A 16,764-nucleotide genomic window follows, 5' to 3' on the forward strand; every position below is an offset into this window, starting at 1 on the left:
AGGAGTACTCCATGTCCATTTCACCCTTAAACTGTTTGCAAAGGCTAGGCTCATTTTGGTTTGCAATTTTATTTATCTGCCAGCTTCTCTGTTTAAGTGGTGGTCTATATGTGGTGATGAACTCACTGGTTTTCAGGTGCCGGAAATGCTAGAATGTGGTTTCATTTTGGGATTTATAATGATGTAACATGCATTGTTTGCAGTAGGTGGGTGCTGGGGGAGTGGGGCTTGGAGGGGTGGGTGTCCGTGTGCAGCTGGTTGGAGCTCAGTGGGGTTGGGGTCCAGATGTGGAGGGCTCATCTGGGTGGCCCAGGTGCAGAAGGGGTGGGACTCATCAGGGTAGGGGTTTGAGTGCGGGGAGGGGGCCTCAGTGGGGAATGGGTGCAGGGGTGGGAGTCCAGATGCTGGGGTAGGGGCTCAGCAGGCATCTGGATGTAGGCAGTGGGATTCAGTGCGGGGGGGGGGGGCTAGGTGTGGGGGATGAGGCTTGGCGGGGGGATCCGGGTATGGGGAGTCCGGATGCCCAGGGGTTAGGCAGATGGGGGAGCAGCTCCCTGTACAGTGACCTCTCCCCCTGAGGTTGAGGAGCGATGAGGGCAGGAAACAGGCGGGGGGAGGGGGAGAGAGCACTTCTTGCAGGCAGGGGAGATTTCTGATGGTGGGTCTGAACCTGCCCTGGCCGTTCCTTGGCAGGGAAGAGGAAGTCCCATCCTTCCCCGCCCCCAGCCGGGAGTAGTAGCTGAGCCCAGCACAGGATGAGAGCCACCGGTCGGGGAGTCCTCAGCCCAACCTCCCCCCACAGTGGTTTACCTCTCAGCCGGCTGCTCTGGGCACCTGAAATGGAGGGGCACATGACTGCTCTTGTGGCTTCCCTTTGCTTCCCCATCAGAAGTTATTTTTCTGCGGGGAAGCAAAGAAATCTGTGCGGGACAGGAATACTGCGTGCATGCAGTGGCACAGCATTCCCCCAGGAACAATGGAGGCATTATGGTCTTCTACATACAAGAATATTAAAGACTATTTTTTTCTCAAGGTTTTATGTTTCAAGCTGCTGAAGAAATGTCAAGTTTCTTTAGGAAAAACAGCTGTGGAATATATTGCATCTTGCCACTAGATTAGATATGAACTGTAAACATGAAACAAAATCTATTTTTCCACTGCTACTCTGTTTGCTCAAATCTGTCATATCAACAAAGTTATTGGAAAAAGGAAGGAAGTGACAGACGTTTACCATGCAGCAGGAACTGCCCCCTTTTATCATCTAAGTTGAATCTATCAAACTACTGCAACACTCCTGTCTATCCCTAATTATGGTCTACAGTACACATCCCCTTTAAACCAAGGGATGACATCTCAAGATTTCTTTTCACAGTGAAATATTTATTTATTCTTCTTTCACCTCTGAAACCCAAGAACTGTGGAAGTCATCCATGGTTAATTATGAAAAGAAAGGGAATGGGAACCTGCTGTACTTGTCCTTTTAAGATTGAAAGCATATTTCTATTTATCAAAAACAGAGGATTAGGCAGTTAGCATCCTGCATAAACTAGCAGCTTTCCTCACTAACGATTTTAATGAGGGCCAGAAGTACAGCGTGTTCCTTTTTGAAATCTTAGCAAAAGTCTAATCTAAACAACTTAATCTAAAGCATCATTTTGTAAGGTTGGAAAGAAAGACAAACATGCAAAATGTTAAAGCAATCTCTCTGGGCAGCAGAAGGCAGCCAGTCAATAAACTGGTGCAGAATGCAGCAGCCTGCTTATTAAGTGGTGCTTTTCTGATAGCAGCACCTCACACCTGTGCTCTGTGATCTGCACTAGCTGCCTGTTAGTTCCCAGATGGAATTTAAGATGCTGGTTTTGACCTATAAATCCTAAGTGACTTGGGAACTTCCTAGTCGAGAGACTGAGTCTCTTTTTTGTCATGCTGCCACAAATTGGCTCACAGGAGGCACTCAAGCTGCATCCCTCCTTAATTTAACAGAGAGAGGGGGCTGGCTGTCGAGTGCTCTCCCATTGAGGTGCCCTCAGTTCTGAACCAAGCTGATCCAAAACAGCCTTGAGCTGATGGCCTTCAGGGCATACTGTGAAGTGTATTTATTTGTGTAGGCCGTTGCGGGTTAGAGATCGGAGTGGGAGAGGAGAACTTGGTGCTTGTATGTTTTTTAAAGGGCTGAGTTATCATGGTTATTTATTATTGGTATTATTGTAGCATCTCGGAGCCCTGCTCATGGATGAGAGCCCCATTGGAGTAGGAGCTGCACAGACACAGAACAAAGAGACAGCATGGAAGAAAGCACAAAAGGGCTTGTTTGAAAATTGAACAAATGGATGATAGAGGTTGGCATCATGGGCCAATCGGCAGCAGGAGTTGACACTGATAGTGAATGAGAGACGATAGCTAGAGTGGGGATATGCCATGAAGGGCCTTACAAATGAAGCCAAGTAGCTTATATTTGATGTGATAAAGAAAAGAGAACCAGTGAAGGGATGCACAGAGAGGGGTGGCATGTTTAAAGCAACAGGCTAGGGAGAAGGACCTTTCAGCAGCATTCGGACTGGATATGAGCAGGGCGGGACTGCAATTGTCAAGGCCAGCGAAAAGGATGTTGCAGCAATTGAGATGCGAGATGATGAGAGCCTGGACGAGAGTTTTAGCCATGTGGATGGACAGGAAAGGCAGTTTCTTAGAGATGTTGGCCAGAAAGAATTTGCAAGACTTCGACATAGTCTGGATGTGAGGGCAGAGAGAGAGGTCTGAGTTAAAGGTGTTGCCCATGTTATGGGCCTGAGTGACAGGCAGGATGGTAGTGTTGTCCACAGTGATTGAAAAAGGAGGTAGTGGGGAGGGATTTTTTGTTTTTTGGTGTGTGTATGGGAGGGGAGGGGGAATATTAAGACCTCTATTTTAGCCATGCTGAAGTATTATATAGATATACATAGATATAGATATAAATTTGTATCAGAAGCATCCAGAGCACTAGGAAGGTGGCCTCATTATTATTATAGAAATCCAAAGACATACAACAAATAGTCTCTTTCCTGTGTCGTCTCAAATTTCCAATTATCTTCCCACCACAACTAACCAGCAGGCAGAAGGGTATTGCACATGGAGGAGATATGGTGTCTGCATTAAAGATTTTATAATTTTAGAAGACAAACAGCTGATAACCCACAGACAAAGCACTAGGTGACCAGGAGAGGGAATAATCTCATAACTGTGAAGGGTGTGGGTGAGAGGGAGGGAGAGATGCTAGCACTTCTGCAGGAGGTGGATTAGGACTAGTAGAATGCATGAAGTAGTAAATTTTGATGAGGAGTTTGATCGTATGGATGCATGCCACACCGGGAGCAGGGATCTAACTGTAAGAAGAAGCATGTTGGACAGTACAAAGAGTATGTGGCAGAAGGATACAAAAGGATTAGGGATGCATGAGCAGTGCAGGAACAGAGAAGAACATACATTATATCAATGCTAGTCAGTGGGGTTCCTGCTCGGACAGTAGCAGGAAACTGGAAAAGCAGCCCTTGTCTAGCTCCTCTTACAATTTAAAAAAACCCTTCCAAATAAAAGCTGTGTGCCGTTACAGAAAAAGAAATAAAACCCCAAATATTTTGTCTCAGTGTAATGGACTGTGGGCACAGACACACATAGCCACAGGTCTCTTAGCCAGGATCAAACCCAGGTTCTTCAGAACCAAAAGCACAATCCTCTACCACCTGCTAAAGAAAAACTCTTTGCTGAGAAGGGACGTGACTGTAGGGCCGCTGTGGCAGCCCACCAGGGGACGTCATGCACTATTCCAGTATAATACATAAACTCCCCCAGATAATTATTGACCGACTTCACAATTTAGGGCCTCTGCATTCTGCCATAACATTATTTAGTAATTATAACTACAACTACAATAATAATCATCAAATCATCCAGCAAAGTTTCATTAATCATAGCATATTATAAATGTAATTTCATCAGTTTCTGACAAGGGAGGGAGATTATAAGGCAATTTATAATAGACACTTCTACAGTTTCTAGGCCTGAAGTCAAACAAACAACAATGTACATTGATCCTCTAGCAGTTATTCCACTCCATCAAGCTAATTTATTTGTCTCAAGAATGGCACACACCATAAAACTGAAAATCACATAAAGAAAAGCATGTCTTAGCAAAAACTGACTCACCCTGCACTTTGATTAGTACTGGCACAGCTACTCTGAACAACTTCCACCTGAAATTCTAAGCGTTACAAGGAATAGCCAGAATAGATTTGTCAAGAACAAAACCACGCCAAGCCAACTTAATTTCCTTCTTTGACAGTGTTACTAGTCTAGTGGATGGGGGAAGCATTAGACATGATATATTTTGATTTTGGTGAGGCTTTTCTCACAGCCCTACATGACGTTCTCATAAGCAAACGAGGGAAATATGTACAAAATAGGGTACAATACTGGTTTAAAGACTGTACTCAAAGAGTAGTTATTAATGGTTTACTGTCAAACTGGGAGAGTGTATCTAATAGGGTTCGATAGGGATCAGTCCTATATCTGGTACTATTCAATATTTTCATTAATGATTTGGACAATGCAGCGAAAAGTATGCTTATACAATTTGTGGATGACACCAACCTGGGAGAGGTTGCTAATACTTTGGAGGAAAGGATTAGAATTCAAAACAACCCTGACAAATTAGAGAATTGATCTGAAATCAGCAAGATGAAATTCAATAAAGACAAGTATAAAGTACTACTCTTAGGAAGGAAAAATCAAATGCACAAACACAAAATGGGGAATAATTGACTACATGCTAGTACTATTGATAAGGATCTGGAGTTATAATGGATCTCAAGTTGAATATAATGACAACAATGTCATGTAGTTGAAAAAAGACGGATATAATTCTGGGGTGTATTAACAGGTGTATCAAATGTACAAGATGGCAGGTAATTGACATGCTCTATTTGGCACTGGTGAGGTCTCAGCTGGAGGCTTGTGCCCAGTTCTGGGTTCCCCACTTTAGGAAAGGCTTGGATACATTAGAGAGACTTCAGAGGAGAGCAACAAAAATAGTAAAAGGTTTAGAAAACCTGACCGATGGCGAAAGGTTAAAAAACTGGGCATGGTTAGTCTTGAGAAAAGACAACTGAGGGGAGACCTGATAATTTTCAAATATGTTAAAGGCTGTTACAAAGAGTATAGTGATCAATTGGCCTCCATGTCTACTGAACGTAGGACAAGAAGTAATGGGCTAAATCTGCAGCATGGGAGATTTAGGTTAGATATTAGAAAAAAACTTTCTAACAAGCAGGGTAGTTACATTCTGGAATAAACTTCCAAGGGAAGCTGTGCAATCCCTGTCATTGGAGATTTGTAAGAACAGGCTGGAGAAACACCTGTCAGAGTTGGTCTAGGTTTACTTGGTCCTTCCTCAGCACATTGGGCTGGAATTGACCTTGGCATGGTTCCTTTCAGCCTTACATTTCTGTTATTCTAGTAGTTTAAATCCTATGTTAAAAACACTACTCGTATAATTGAAGACTCTTCCGTGCAAACAGTCAACAGGTTCCTGGAACCATCACTCATGTGAGTATTCCCATTGAAATGAATAGTGCTACACAAGGGAGTGAGATTATCCATGTGAGGGTAGGCTGCACAACTGACACCATATTTGATTTATATGAGAATGAAAATTACACTGGAGAGAATCTTAGGACTTGTTACAAAATATTCAGTGCTGAACTAATGGCAGAAGTAGCACCAAAGTAAGAAAACAGAAACAGATGTCTTGGTGGAAAACCTAGGGAACCTGGCATTTCAATGACAAAAAGCATTAATTTCAAGCAATAATAGGCCACAAGATAACAGACCTTAAAATCCCATCATTCTGATTACCACTCTTATTTTTCTTCTATTTGGAGTCCATCTACCATTTTATCCACTAGTGCTACAAACAAATGTTTTATGTAAATGAAAATGTAAATGCATGTGGAAATATGAAGCTATTAATGTTAAGAAGGATAAGTATCTGTATAATTTAAATTATTATATTTTCTGCCCATGTGGTTAAAAAAAGAAAAAAGAAAAAGTTGAAAAAGCAAATGATATGTTAAGGTTGAAAAATCAAAATTTCTAGAGGTAGGACTGGAATTAAATGAGTTGAGACCACTTTCACAATTTAAACTCAACCTTATTACATATATGTAGTATTTTCAAGTCCTATTTCCTTGGTCAGTATACAGCCTCGTATTTTTTTAAACCGTAGCAATGGTAGATGTTTGCCTTAAAAGTGGGGGGATGGGGCGGGGGGAAAATCCCCCTCAAACAAGAATGCAGAAATAATCCTGGGTTATTCAGCTGGGAAACACATAAGGGTTTTCAACAGACCTTGGCAGTTCCCTGCACAGGAGCAATCTGGCTTGCACCTATGCTAACCAACATTTTAGATGGCTTAGACAGACTTTTGTAATATTAGATATTTTTAAATAAGGTAACTATACAGCACAATCAGAATTACAATTTTAATATCCATCAATTGAATCCTGCAAAGTGATCGCTGTAAGAGTCTGCTGACATGCTATCCCACCAATATGAATAGGACTCCAGAGTCAAACACTTCTCATGGAAAATACCCTCTTCATAAGCCAGGCAGCCGTTAACTCGCTGATTATGACTGTGACAGTATCACACACACACAGAAAGGTCTACGGCTCCAGATCTGTAATGAGCTCCTGTGCCCACAGAAAGGCCCACTGCAAGACCGGAGCCTCAGACCAGCCCCGCAGGATGTAACAGTTTCATAATTCTTTAGTTAATATCTTCAAGGCAACTTGAAAAATGTCCTCAAAATCCACCAATTTAATTTTTCTGTGAGAATGCACATTTAGTTTCTCTGCTTTAATATCCTCCAGAACAGTTTGCAAGGATGTAAGAGTAATTAATGTAATTGCCATTAACTTGCTTAGTTAAACTATGATGAATGGAGTGTTTAAGCATGAAGTAACAGCATTGGTCAGGCAGGATATTTTTCTAACAAACAAAATGGGGGTGGGGGTTGGGTTTTATTTTGGATGATGGTTGAGGCCAACTTTATACATCAAAGAGAGGCAGAAAAGGATAAAACACCATTTTGTTTTGTTTTATCTTGCAATTTATCCCTAGGCTGCCATAAAAAACAAAAAAAGTCCTTTGAATCCATATTCAGAAAAGGGTTTGAAATATTGCCTGGCAAAGGCAACAGCCCTTTCCTTGAATGACTTATACCAGATATTTCTGTCTCTGTTTCCAAATCAAGATTAACTCCATTCTGACTCTACCTCATGGGCAACCAATTTAAAATCCAAGTGCTAGTGTGATTCAAATATTGCATCAATGAACTATGCTCAAATTCACACTCTAACCAAGTAAATTATCTTCCTTTTTTATTTTCATCTACATTCCTAGGGACCTTGTTAAGTTTTTGTAAGTCTGATTTTACCACCATTTTCCATTCACGGTTTTCTGTCCTTGCTGGGGTCTTTGCCCTGCACACAGAAAGGTCATTTCAGAACCTAATTAGCTGACATGTCAATTTGCCTTGCTCCCTGAATTCTTTACAATTTATCTCAAAGCCCTCTTAAAGAGGAAGCTTAGTTCTTAAATCCTTTTACCATTAACTTTGCTAGTGAAAACAAAGACACAAACAGGTGAATGCACATGATTTGAGAAGAAATTAACTAAACCTACAATTTCCATACTAAATACCCCTGAACTACTCAGTGTAAGAGGAACCTTCAGAACATCAATTTTAACAATACCTTTATTATTTTTCCTTTTCAAAACATGTTTTTTGTCCCCTGAAGTTCCATTGTTCAGCTTCCAATCAGTGTGATGCCAATGCCGTGCAGTCACAACTACTAGGAACACCTGGAGCAATGGTTCCGGTGTTGAGGGCAAAAGTAGGTGACTTGTTTTTATATTATAACGTAAAATAAAACCTCACAGCAACTGGGACACAATCAGTGGGACTTTTTAGAATGTAAAAGGTACACAGAGGGTCATTTTCTCTTAATGCTGCTATCTGGAGCATTCAGCATGCAGTTGTATAGGGATAACTTATTTAGAAGAGAGAACTTTCTGAAATTCTCCTTTCACAAAGGTCAAGTTACCAACTTTATACAATGCTCTATCATCAACAATAGTGCCTTGTCAAATGCCAGGTAGGCAGTTTATAAAATGTTTCAGATAGTTTAAGAGCAGAGCTAGAGATCTATATTGAAAGTGTATTAATGTGGAGATTTAAAGACATAGAAAGCATTAAAATGAGAGACAAGTGGACGCTTTGTCAAAAACATCTGTTTGCTAGAGAGCATGAAATCTCTGTTGCTTTCTAAGGCAGGAATATAAATGTGTATTTATGAGCTCTATCATCCCAACATTGCTAGAATATGAAGTCACTCTTAAAATGATGATATTACTGATGAGACTATCATTCATGGAGAATCTGTACACTACTGTTTCAACTCTGTGAGACTAAAAATCCCTTGAGCTACAGTATGTCCAGTAGAACAAGCATAAATTTAACAGGATATGTACGTTGATTTTTAAGAAATCAAACATGACTAGAAAATGGGAAATGCCCTTTACGTGTTATTTACACGACAGAATACCCCACAGGCTGCCTCTTAGCTGTGCAGTCACCCTGCTTTGCCTTACCCATATGAGTACCCCAATGAAGTCAATGAGAATATTTGTGAGCAAGACTAATCCCTTGATGTACAATTCCATTGATTGGTGATCACTTTGCTCTGCTCCATGAAAAAACAGCCCCTGCCAATCTCACACCTTGGAAAGAGTCAACACATCCTACCCACTACATAAGAGAGAAGGAAGCATAAATACAGGAAGACACTTAATAATTACATAATCTTACCTCTACACATCCAGCAGTGCATCTGAAGGGATGGAGATATGGCACTTTAATTTTGAAGGTGCCCATATACTGTGTGTTAACAAGAAAGTACGGGTTCACAATGTAAGCACAGTGCTTATCCTTCGCATTAATATGAAGCTAAATGAGTTCCTTGATATGTTTTTCAGTAAAATAAAGATTCTTTTTATAGACTCCTAGCAAAATCAGTAGAATACTTGTTGGTAAACATCTTAATTAAGAACTCAGGCTACATCCAAGTCTATTTTATTTTTATTTTCAAATAACCACTTCCTCCCTCTTGCTCTCAGATACAAACACCAGTCTTTAGCAGAGCTGAACAGATCAATTTGAGGATCCCAGATTTTTTCCATCATCTAGAGTAACTTGATGTTAGCACAGTATACCCTGGCTACTAATTACATAGCCATTATAATGAACATATTTGGACTCCTTGTTGAGGATACAATCAGTGCAAAGATGACAGTTTTAGACCTATCCAAGAAACATTTTCATCAATTCAGAAAGAAGCTCAGTTACTTAGAGAACAGTCAGCCAGAATGACCAATGTGTTACAGAATCTTTACTGGACAGTGCAACAGGGAATGTGGGGGAGAACAGACCCTACACTAGGTCAGCCCCAAATAGGCTTCAAACCAGACGTCAGTGTCACTGTTCAGCATAAGATTAGCTAGCTCCTAATCATCCCTAAAACAACAATGGAGTTTTAAATGTCAGCAATTGTAAGTATTGCACACCATGTCCCTAATTTGAACTCCAGAGCACGAATGACATCAATAATTCTTATCACTCACATAACACTTTTTTCAAAGCACGTTATAAATACTATTTGCTCAGTGCTTACACAGCCCCTGTCAGGTAGGTAAGTATTGTCCATATTTTTGAGATGGAGAAACTGAGATAGATTAAAAATGACAGTGTGAGTCAGCAGTAGAGCCACCGATAGATTCTGGGTATTCCTGGCTCCTATCCCCACAATCAGTCCAGTAGATAACACTGCCTCCTGTTATTCCCTCAGACCATTCGTTATCATTTATTAAGTCACAACTGTATGCTCAGTGCTGTACAAGACCAAGATACTTAATCAAATTCAAAGCAAAGGTTTTTTAATTTTATATTAAAGTATCAGACTAGAACACTGTATATGCAAAACAAAATTGGATTGTCAACAATTTATCACAGAAATTTTCATTTTGAATTGTTGGGCCAACTTTTTTTGTGGGTGACATGACTTGCTTCAATGCCTTCTAATAACGCTAATCCCTCTATAATGTCTCCTACGAGCAAGGTAAACATTATATAAGTATTCCCATTAAAATTCCAAAATGTTTAATCTAATCTGTCCACAAAAACTAATTTGATGTTTGTGTGATATTCTACAGACTGCACTGTCAGAATATATTGATTTGGTATAGAGATGCAGGGGATGTAACAGAGATGCCTGACATTGTCTCTGAACCACATTCATTCAAAGGATGAGAAAGAATATCTGTCGCATAGGTTCAAATTTACTATGTATTCTGGCCGATTTACTACTTCCTGTCTGTTTTAAGATGGACATTTCTATTGTGCTTTAAAAGAAAGCAAGGCCAAGGGCCAAGGATCAAAATTCTTTTTCTAAAAGCAACTGCACAGTAGTGAAACTTAAGACAGCTTATACTCATCTGCAAGAGGAAAGATACATTACAAGAAAATAAATATTTTGTCAAAATTAACACCACACTAATTTTAATAAATTCAAGAAGGAAATTTGTTAGAGCTCAAAATACCATCATTCTGGAATTTCCAAAGGAAAAAAGGCATTCCCAGCAGCACTTCTCAGAAATCTGTCTTACTTGTTTCTTCTCCTACCTGAAGCTTTTGCAAACGTTCCTCAATGAGTAACTTTATTTCCCTATGGTCCCTATGGCACTGGTAGTGATGTGAGGTGCAGCAGTCTAAAATATCCATCATATAGTGCAAATATTTCAGATAAATAATTTAGGGGCAGGAAAGTGCTTCCTATGAGTGTTCACTGAATATTAAGCAAAAAACAAACAAACAAACAAACAAACAAACAAACAACACTTCAGAGTGCCATTAGCTTCTCTTCTACACTAAAAAATAATTAAATTAAGATCAACTAAGTCAATTTTAATTGACCAATATATCCCATAAATGTTCTAAAATGACATGCAAACTAATTAAACAATGAATTTTTAGACTCTAGTTCTTTTCCTCTCTGCCCCACCCCCACCCCCCAGTGATCTCTCTGAATTTCTGCTGGGACATTGACTCTTCTTTCATCTCTCCAGGACAGCCCTCTAACAGATCATCCATCTTCCCCATGCCCTCTCCCTTGTGATGTTGTCCTTCATCTTTGTTTTGCATCATCTCCTCCTCCTGTATTTTAGATTTTCTCCTGCTGAATGAAACTGACTGCAGAACTGGCAAAGAGGGCTTTTTGGAGACAGGGCCGGCTCCAGGCACCAGCTTGCCAAGCAGGTGCTTGGGGCGGCCACTCCGGAGAGGGGCGGCACATCCAGCTATTCGGCGGCAATTTGGCGGACGGTCCCTCACTCCCGTTCGGAGCGAAAGACCTCCCGCTGAGTTGCCGCCTCAGATCGCGATCATGGCTTTTTTTTTTTTTTTTGCGCCACTTTGGGCGGCAAAAACCCTGGAGCCGGCCCTGTTGGGAGAGAATCTCTGGAAGCCTTAAAGGAGAATTGCTGGTTTCCTGGAAATTATTAGGAAAATCTAAGGGGGGGAGGGTAGGATTTTGTGCCAAAAGCTGTAGAGAAAACAGCGTGTGAAAAGACAGGAAAGCAAGGACATGCCAGCTGTCTATCTGTTAAGAGAGTGGCCTTCCAAAGCATAAACTGGTACTTAAAATTGAGCCTTTTGTGGAAACTCCAGGAAAACAGAAAGATCTAGGATTGTGCTGAACGCTTTGCTATAACAACACGTCACAGAATGCCTTTCTATATTAGCTAACTAGAATGGAAAAAAGAAATTTACCAATTGATCTTAATCTGCTCTAACCACAAAATGCCAAATTCCAAGAGTCACTTAAAACCAAACTTACCTGTATAGGCCATGTTCTTAGGGTTTCCATAGGGAGCCCCAGGTTGAACAGGGCTGTAAACAGGATTCATTGTGGAAGACTGAGAACTCTGGAGGAGAAAGAAAGAAAGAAAAAAAGAATTAAGAAGACAGTCTTATTTTTCTTCAACACTAGTCCTCTGTGAAAGGTCTTTGCTTGTACTACATGCTAGCGCTGCCATGTTATTATTCAAGACGCACTAAGCTGCAAAGAAAAAGATTTACAATTAGGCATTATAACTAGATAGTGTATTTAATAATTCAAATTTCAGATCCTTCCATTAATTCCCTTAAATTCTTCACCATTACATGTCCTCCCTACAAAGCATCTGGAGTGTAGCATAAAATTAGTCTTACACAGCCTCACCTTCCAAAGGGTTTTGCAAATTATTCCTGAGCAAAGGAAAAAAATCAGGATCCTGTTTCTACTGCACAATGGGTACAGAAAGTAAAGTGCAAAACCTGCCGTAATTCAGTTGCCCCACTAGGGGGAGCTAATGCTTTTTGGGTCATGAAAAAAACCCCCAATGAACAACAAGCCTCTCAAAGATAAAGTTGGTAAAAGAGCACTCCCTGCTGGTGATGCTAAGAGCTGCAGATACCCAAATTCTCAAGCAGTTTACAGATTGCCTCTATGAACACAACAACCTTGTGCCTGGAAATTAATCTCCTTTGAAACCTCTTTTAAAAGACCAGCCTTAACATTGCTCCTTCACAGCACAGTGTACTAAGCTATTATTTATGGGACATCAGTGTGCACGCAGTGCTATCTGAAATCGCCAAAGTCACTGCCCCAGACATAAAATGGCCAGTAAGATTTTTAATTGCATTTCTGCTCATTATCTCTCTAATAAAGATGATTAAAGAGAGCCAGGTTATCTTTTCCTAAGCTTTTATTTAGAGGAAAGCAAGGGACCTGGGAATTTGTGTCTAGTAACTGTCAGTTAAGCAACTGCTCAGTTAATTAGCTTAATGAAGCACATTCTCAATTCTGATTAATGGAAAAATCAGTCATTAAGCTTTATTAGGCAACACATTTGTCTCTACAGCTATCTTGTGACAATTTCAAACATGGAGCCCACCACACTTACTTTAAACTGTCTTTTAAAAAATCTATTATTTACACTTCATAAAATAAAACCATTCCTTTCAAACTAGTCTTTCCTGATTGATGTGCAATTTGTTAGATCATTAACTCCTTCAGTTTCACCTCAGGACAGTAAACAAGTCAAATGTTAAATGCTAGCAACAATTGGTTTGACAACAATTACTGCTTAATTAATTAGCCTTCCCTCCATTCCCAAGTTAGCCCACAATTCTGTAACAAAAGGAAGACCAGGGATGCCAAACATGCCAAAGGATAACACTACAGAATCCAAATAAATGTATTTACAACGCTGACTGGAATAAGTAAAAGCCAAAGTGGCTTCGGAAATACACAATGGAAAGTTTCTTAAAAAGATCAACAAGTAACATAATTGCAAAAACCTACTTATATGAAACGGATTCCTGGGGATTTGCCCAGAATGGTCAGGACAGAGTTTATGGTTCCCATAGTAATTGGCACTTGCCCCTCTTGCTCTCAGCCAGCATTGTGTGTTACTGTGGCTATGGTCTACATTTAAACCACTATAGCGGCATAGATGCAGCTGCACTACTGTAGCATTCAGTGTAGACACTCACTACAGCGATGGAAGTAGTTCTCCTGTCACTGTAGGTAGTCTACCTCCCTGAGAGGTGGTAGCGCTGTCTACACCAGGGGTTAGGTCAACTTAAATATGTCGCTCAGCAGTGTGGGGTTTTTTTCACATCTAGGAGCAACACAGCTGGGTTGACCTAATTTTTTACAGTGTAAACCTGACCTATATTATAGGGGCACGGCAGCACTACTAGAGTTAAGGTTGCGTCATGACTTCTCTTTAAAAGTCAACCTTTCTAAAATCTCTTAAGCTGACAGGCTTAGTTGGATTCCTTTGAAATTTGCTTTGCCTCAGGAGGGTGCAGCGTAGGGTTAGTGACCCAATGTGGGGTCTTTTGAGCAGGGTTTGCGATGATATAAGCCCTGAAAAAATAGCCATTTTCCAAAAAGTTTCTAGGTGGGTTTCTTTCTTTTTTGCAGAGGAAATGATCAAACTATTTATATGATGCAGGTCAAGATGGTCCTGCATTTTATCAACTTTTTATCCAAGGTAGTATATGGCACTTTAACTCTCGGGGGGATCCAAACTGAAAATGGTATTTAAGAAAATGTATTTTTTACCATGCACATGCACCAATAGAAAAAAAAAATGGCTAGAGGAGAGCTTCCACACTTTATCATCAACAGTGAGAACAGTGCACTGTGGGTAGCTATCCCACTGTGCTACTCACTACCTTCTGCAGCCAGGACTTGTGGGAAGGCAGAGTGGATCGCAGCACATCATGGGTGCAGACTCAACATCTCACGATAATGTTTTTTCATCCCAGCATTCCATGGACTTCCGACTGCGTTTTGCGACATTTTTCAACAACCCGTTTACTGTGTGCCCGCCATCTGTGTCTGAAAGGATGGATCCAGCACTGTTCTCTGCTGTTGTGGTCACTGTTATGGACATATCGCATCTGGTCATGCAGTATATCATGAGCACCCAATCTGAAGAGGAAACAAGCACTGAGTGCTGGGATCGCATTGTTATGCAGATCTGGGATGATGAGCAGTGGCTACAGAACTTTCAGATTCGGAAAGCCACCTTTCTGGAACTGTGTGCAGAGCTCCCCCCAGCACTGCAGCGCAAGGACACCAGAATGAGAGCTGCCTTCTCAGTGGAGAAGCGCGTGGCTATCGCTGTGTGGAAGCTGGCGACTCCGGACTGCTACCGGTCGATCACAAATCAGTTTGGAGTCAGGAAGTCGACCGTTGGGGCTGTGTTAAGTCAAGTGTGCTGGGCCATTAATCACATCCTGCTACGAAGGACCATGACTCTTGGCAATGTGTGTGAAATAGTGGATGGCTTTGAGGAAATGGGATTCCCTAACTGCGGAGGGGCGATAGATGGAACGTATATTCCAATTTTGGCACCAGACCATCTTGCGATGGAGTATGTCAATAGAAAGAGGTACTTCTCTATGGTGTGCTTGTGGATCACCGCGAGTATTTCACTGACATCAATGTGTGGTGGTTCGGAAAGGTGCATGAGGCACGCATCTTCAGGAACGCTGGGCTGTACAGACTAGAAGATTCCAATGGGGGATGTTGAAATGCCCAGAGTGATCCTGGGAGACCCAGCCTACCCCTTATTCCCATGGCTCATGAAACCTTACACAGGAAACCTGGACAGCAGCAAGGAGCGCTTCAACAGTAGGCTGAGCAGGTGCAGAATGACAGTGGAATGTGCCTTTGGCAGATTAAAGGCGTGCTGGTGCTGCCTTTATGGCAGGTTAGACTTAAATGAGGAAAACATTCCCATGGTCATAGCAGCCTGTTGCACGCTCCATAATATTTGTGAGGCTAAGAGTGAAAAGTTTCCCCAGGGGTGGAGCACTGAAGCAGGTTGCCTGGCTGCTGTTTTTGAGTAGCCAGATACCAGGGCTATTAGAGGGGCACAACGGGGGAGATGTTAGAATCAGGGAGGCTTTGAGGCAACATTTTGATAATGAGCACCAGGAATGTGTACTTCTATACAGCAATCTGCCATGCTTCATTAACTTCAGTTATCTTGTTTTGCCTAAAAATTGTGATGATTCCTGAGTGGGATTTGTACTAAGTAAATGATTAAACTGCACCTATATATTAATACCCGCACCCAATACTACATGTAGGAACAAATAAAGATTGGTTCTCTTTCACAGAGTTTGTTTTTATTAAACATCAATTAACACATACAAAAGGCTTGGTGGGAAGGGAGATAACAGTGAAGGCTCTCAGAGCTGTGCATAAGCCCAGCTATCATTTTGGAAGCCATCCGAAAGGGTGGAGTGAACGGTGTACTAGACGTGCTGGGAAGTTTCACAGAATGTGTGGGAGGAGTTCGGGAGGGCATTGAAAACAGTTCTGTATTGGCTGCAGAGGGAGTGGTGAGCACGCATCTGTTCCGACTGTAGCGTGATTAGGGACTTCAACATCGCTGTTGGTTCCTCCATCACTTTTATCATCCGCTCGTGGCCCTTTAGAATGCACTCCTCACTCTCATTTCTGTCCTGTCTTTTCCTTTTCTCTCCACTCCCTGCATTCTCTTTTTTCAGCCTCTGAGGATTGCAGCACCTCTCAGAACATGTCCTCCTTCTTCGCCTTGGTTGCCTCCTTATATGACAGAGGCACTCCAGCAGTGTGTAGGGGGTTCCCCTGAAGGCCACATCTACAGGAGCACAAGAAACAATTCACAGAAGCATGATGGTTAGTTCATGCACAGCATTCAATCGTTACAGTAAAATACACCTCCTGTAACATACCAATCACTTTCTCAGTGACCCTTGGTAAGCAAATATTTTGGTGAACACCCTAAACATGGTGAGTTAGGCCTGAGTGGGGGGTGGGCATTCAAGATGGGGCAAGGGTGTAGGTGATGTTTTCAGGGGATCAGTGAAGGCGACTATGGACAATATTGTAAATTTTGCCACCATTTTCCATAGGCGGGGGTCATTGAAACCGATATCTCGCTCCTGAGGGCAAGCAAGGACGTAAGGGTGCATCTACTTCACACGTGTGGGTTCAGACTTGGTACTTATATTGCTCGCCTGTGTGCCGCCTTGGTCCTTGCACAAGTGATTGCCGAGTGGCACGG

At 41.5% G+C, this 16,764-nt stretch overlaps 1 protein-coding gene across 17 annotated transcripts in view; it reads right to left on the bottom strand.

Moving 5' to 3' along the window:
* Nucleotides 1-16,764, bottom strand: part of FAM168A (family with sequence similarity 168 member A) — a 328,051-nt gene that overhangs the window by 163,192 nt on the left and 148,095 nt on the right. For all 17 annotated transcript variants that reach the window (XM_065581788.1, XM_065581792.1, XM_065581791.1 and 14 more), the window contains one exon: nucleotides 11,988-12,075. In XM_065581788.1, the coding sequence (XP_065437860.1) occupies nucleotides 11,988-12,057 (70 nt within the window). In that variant the 5' untranslated portion in view covers nucleotides 12,058-12,075. The remainder of the gene's footprint in view (nucleotides 1-11,987; nucleotides 12,076-16,764) is intronic.

This window comes from Chrysemys picta, chromosome 1, assembly GCF_011386835.1.
Source record: "Chrysemys picta bellii isolate R12L10 chromosome 1, ASM1138683v2, whole genome shotgun sequence".
NCBI lineage: Eukaryota > Metazoa > Chordata > Testudines > Emydidae > Chrysemys > Chrysemys picta.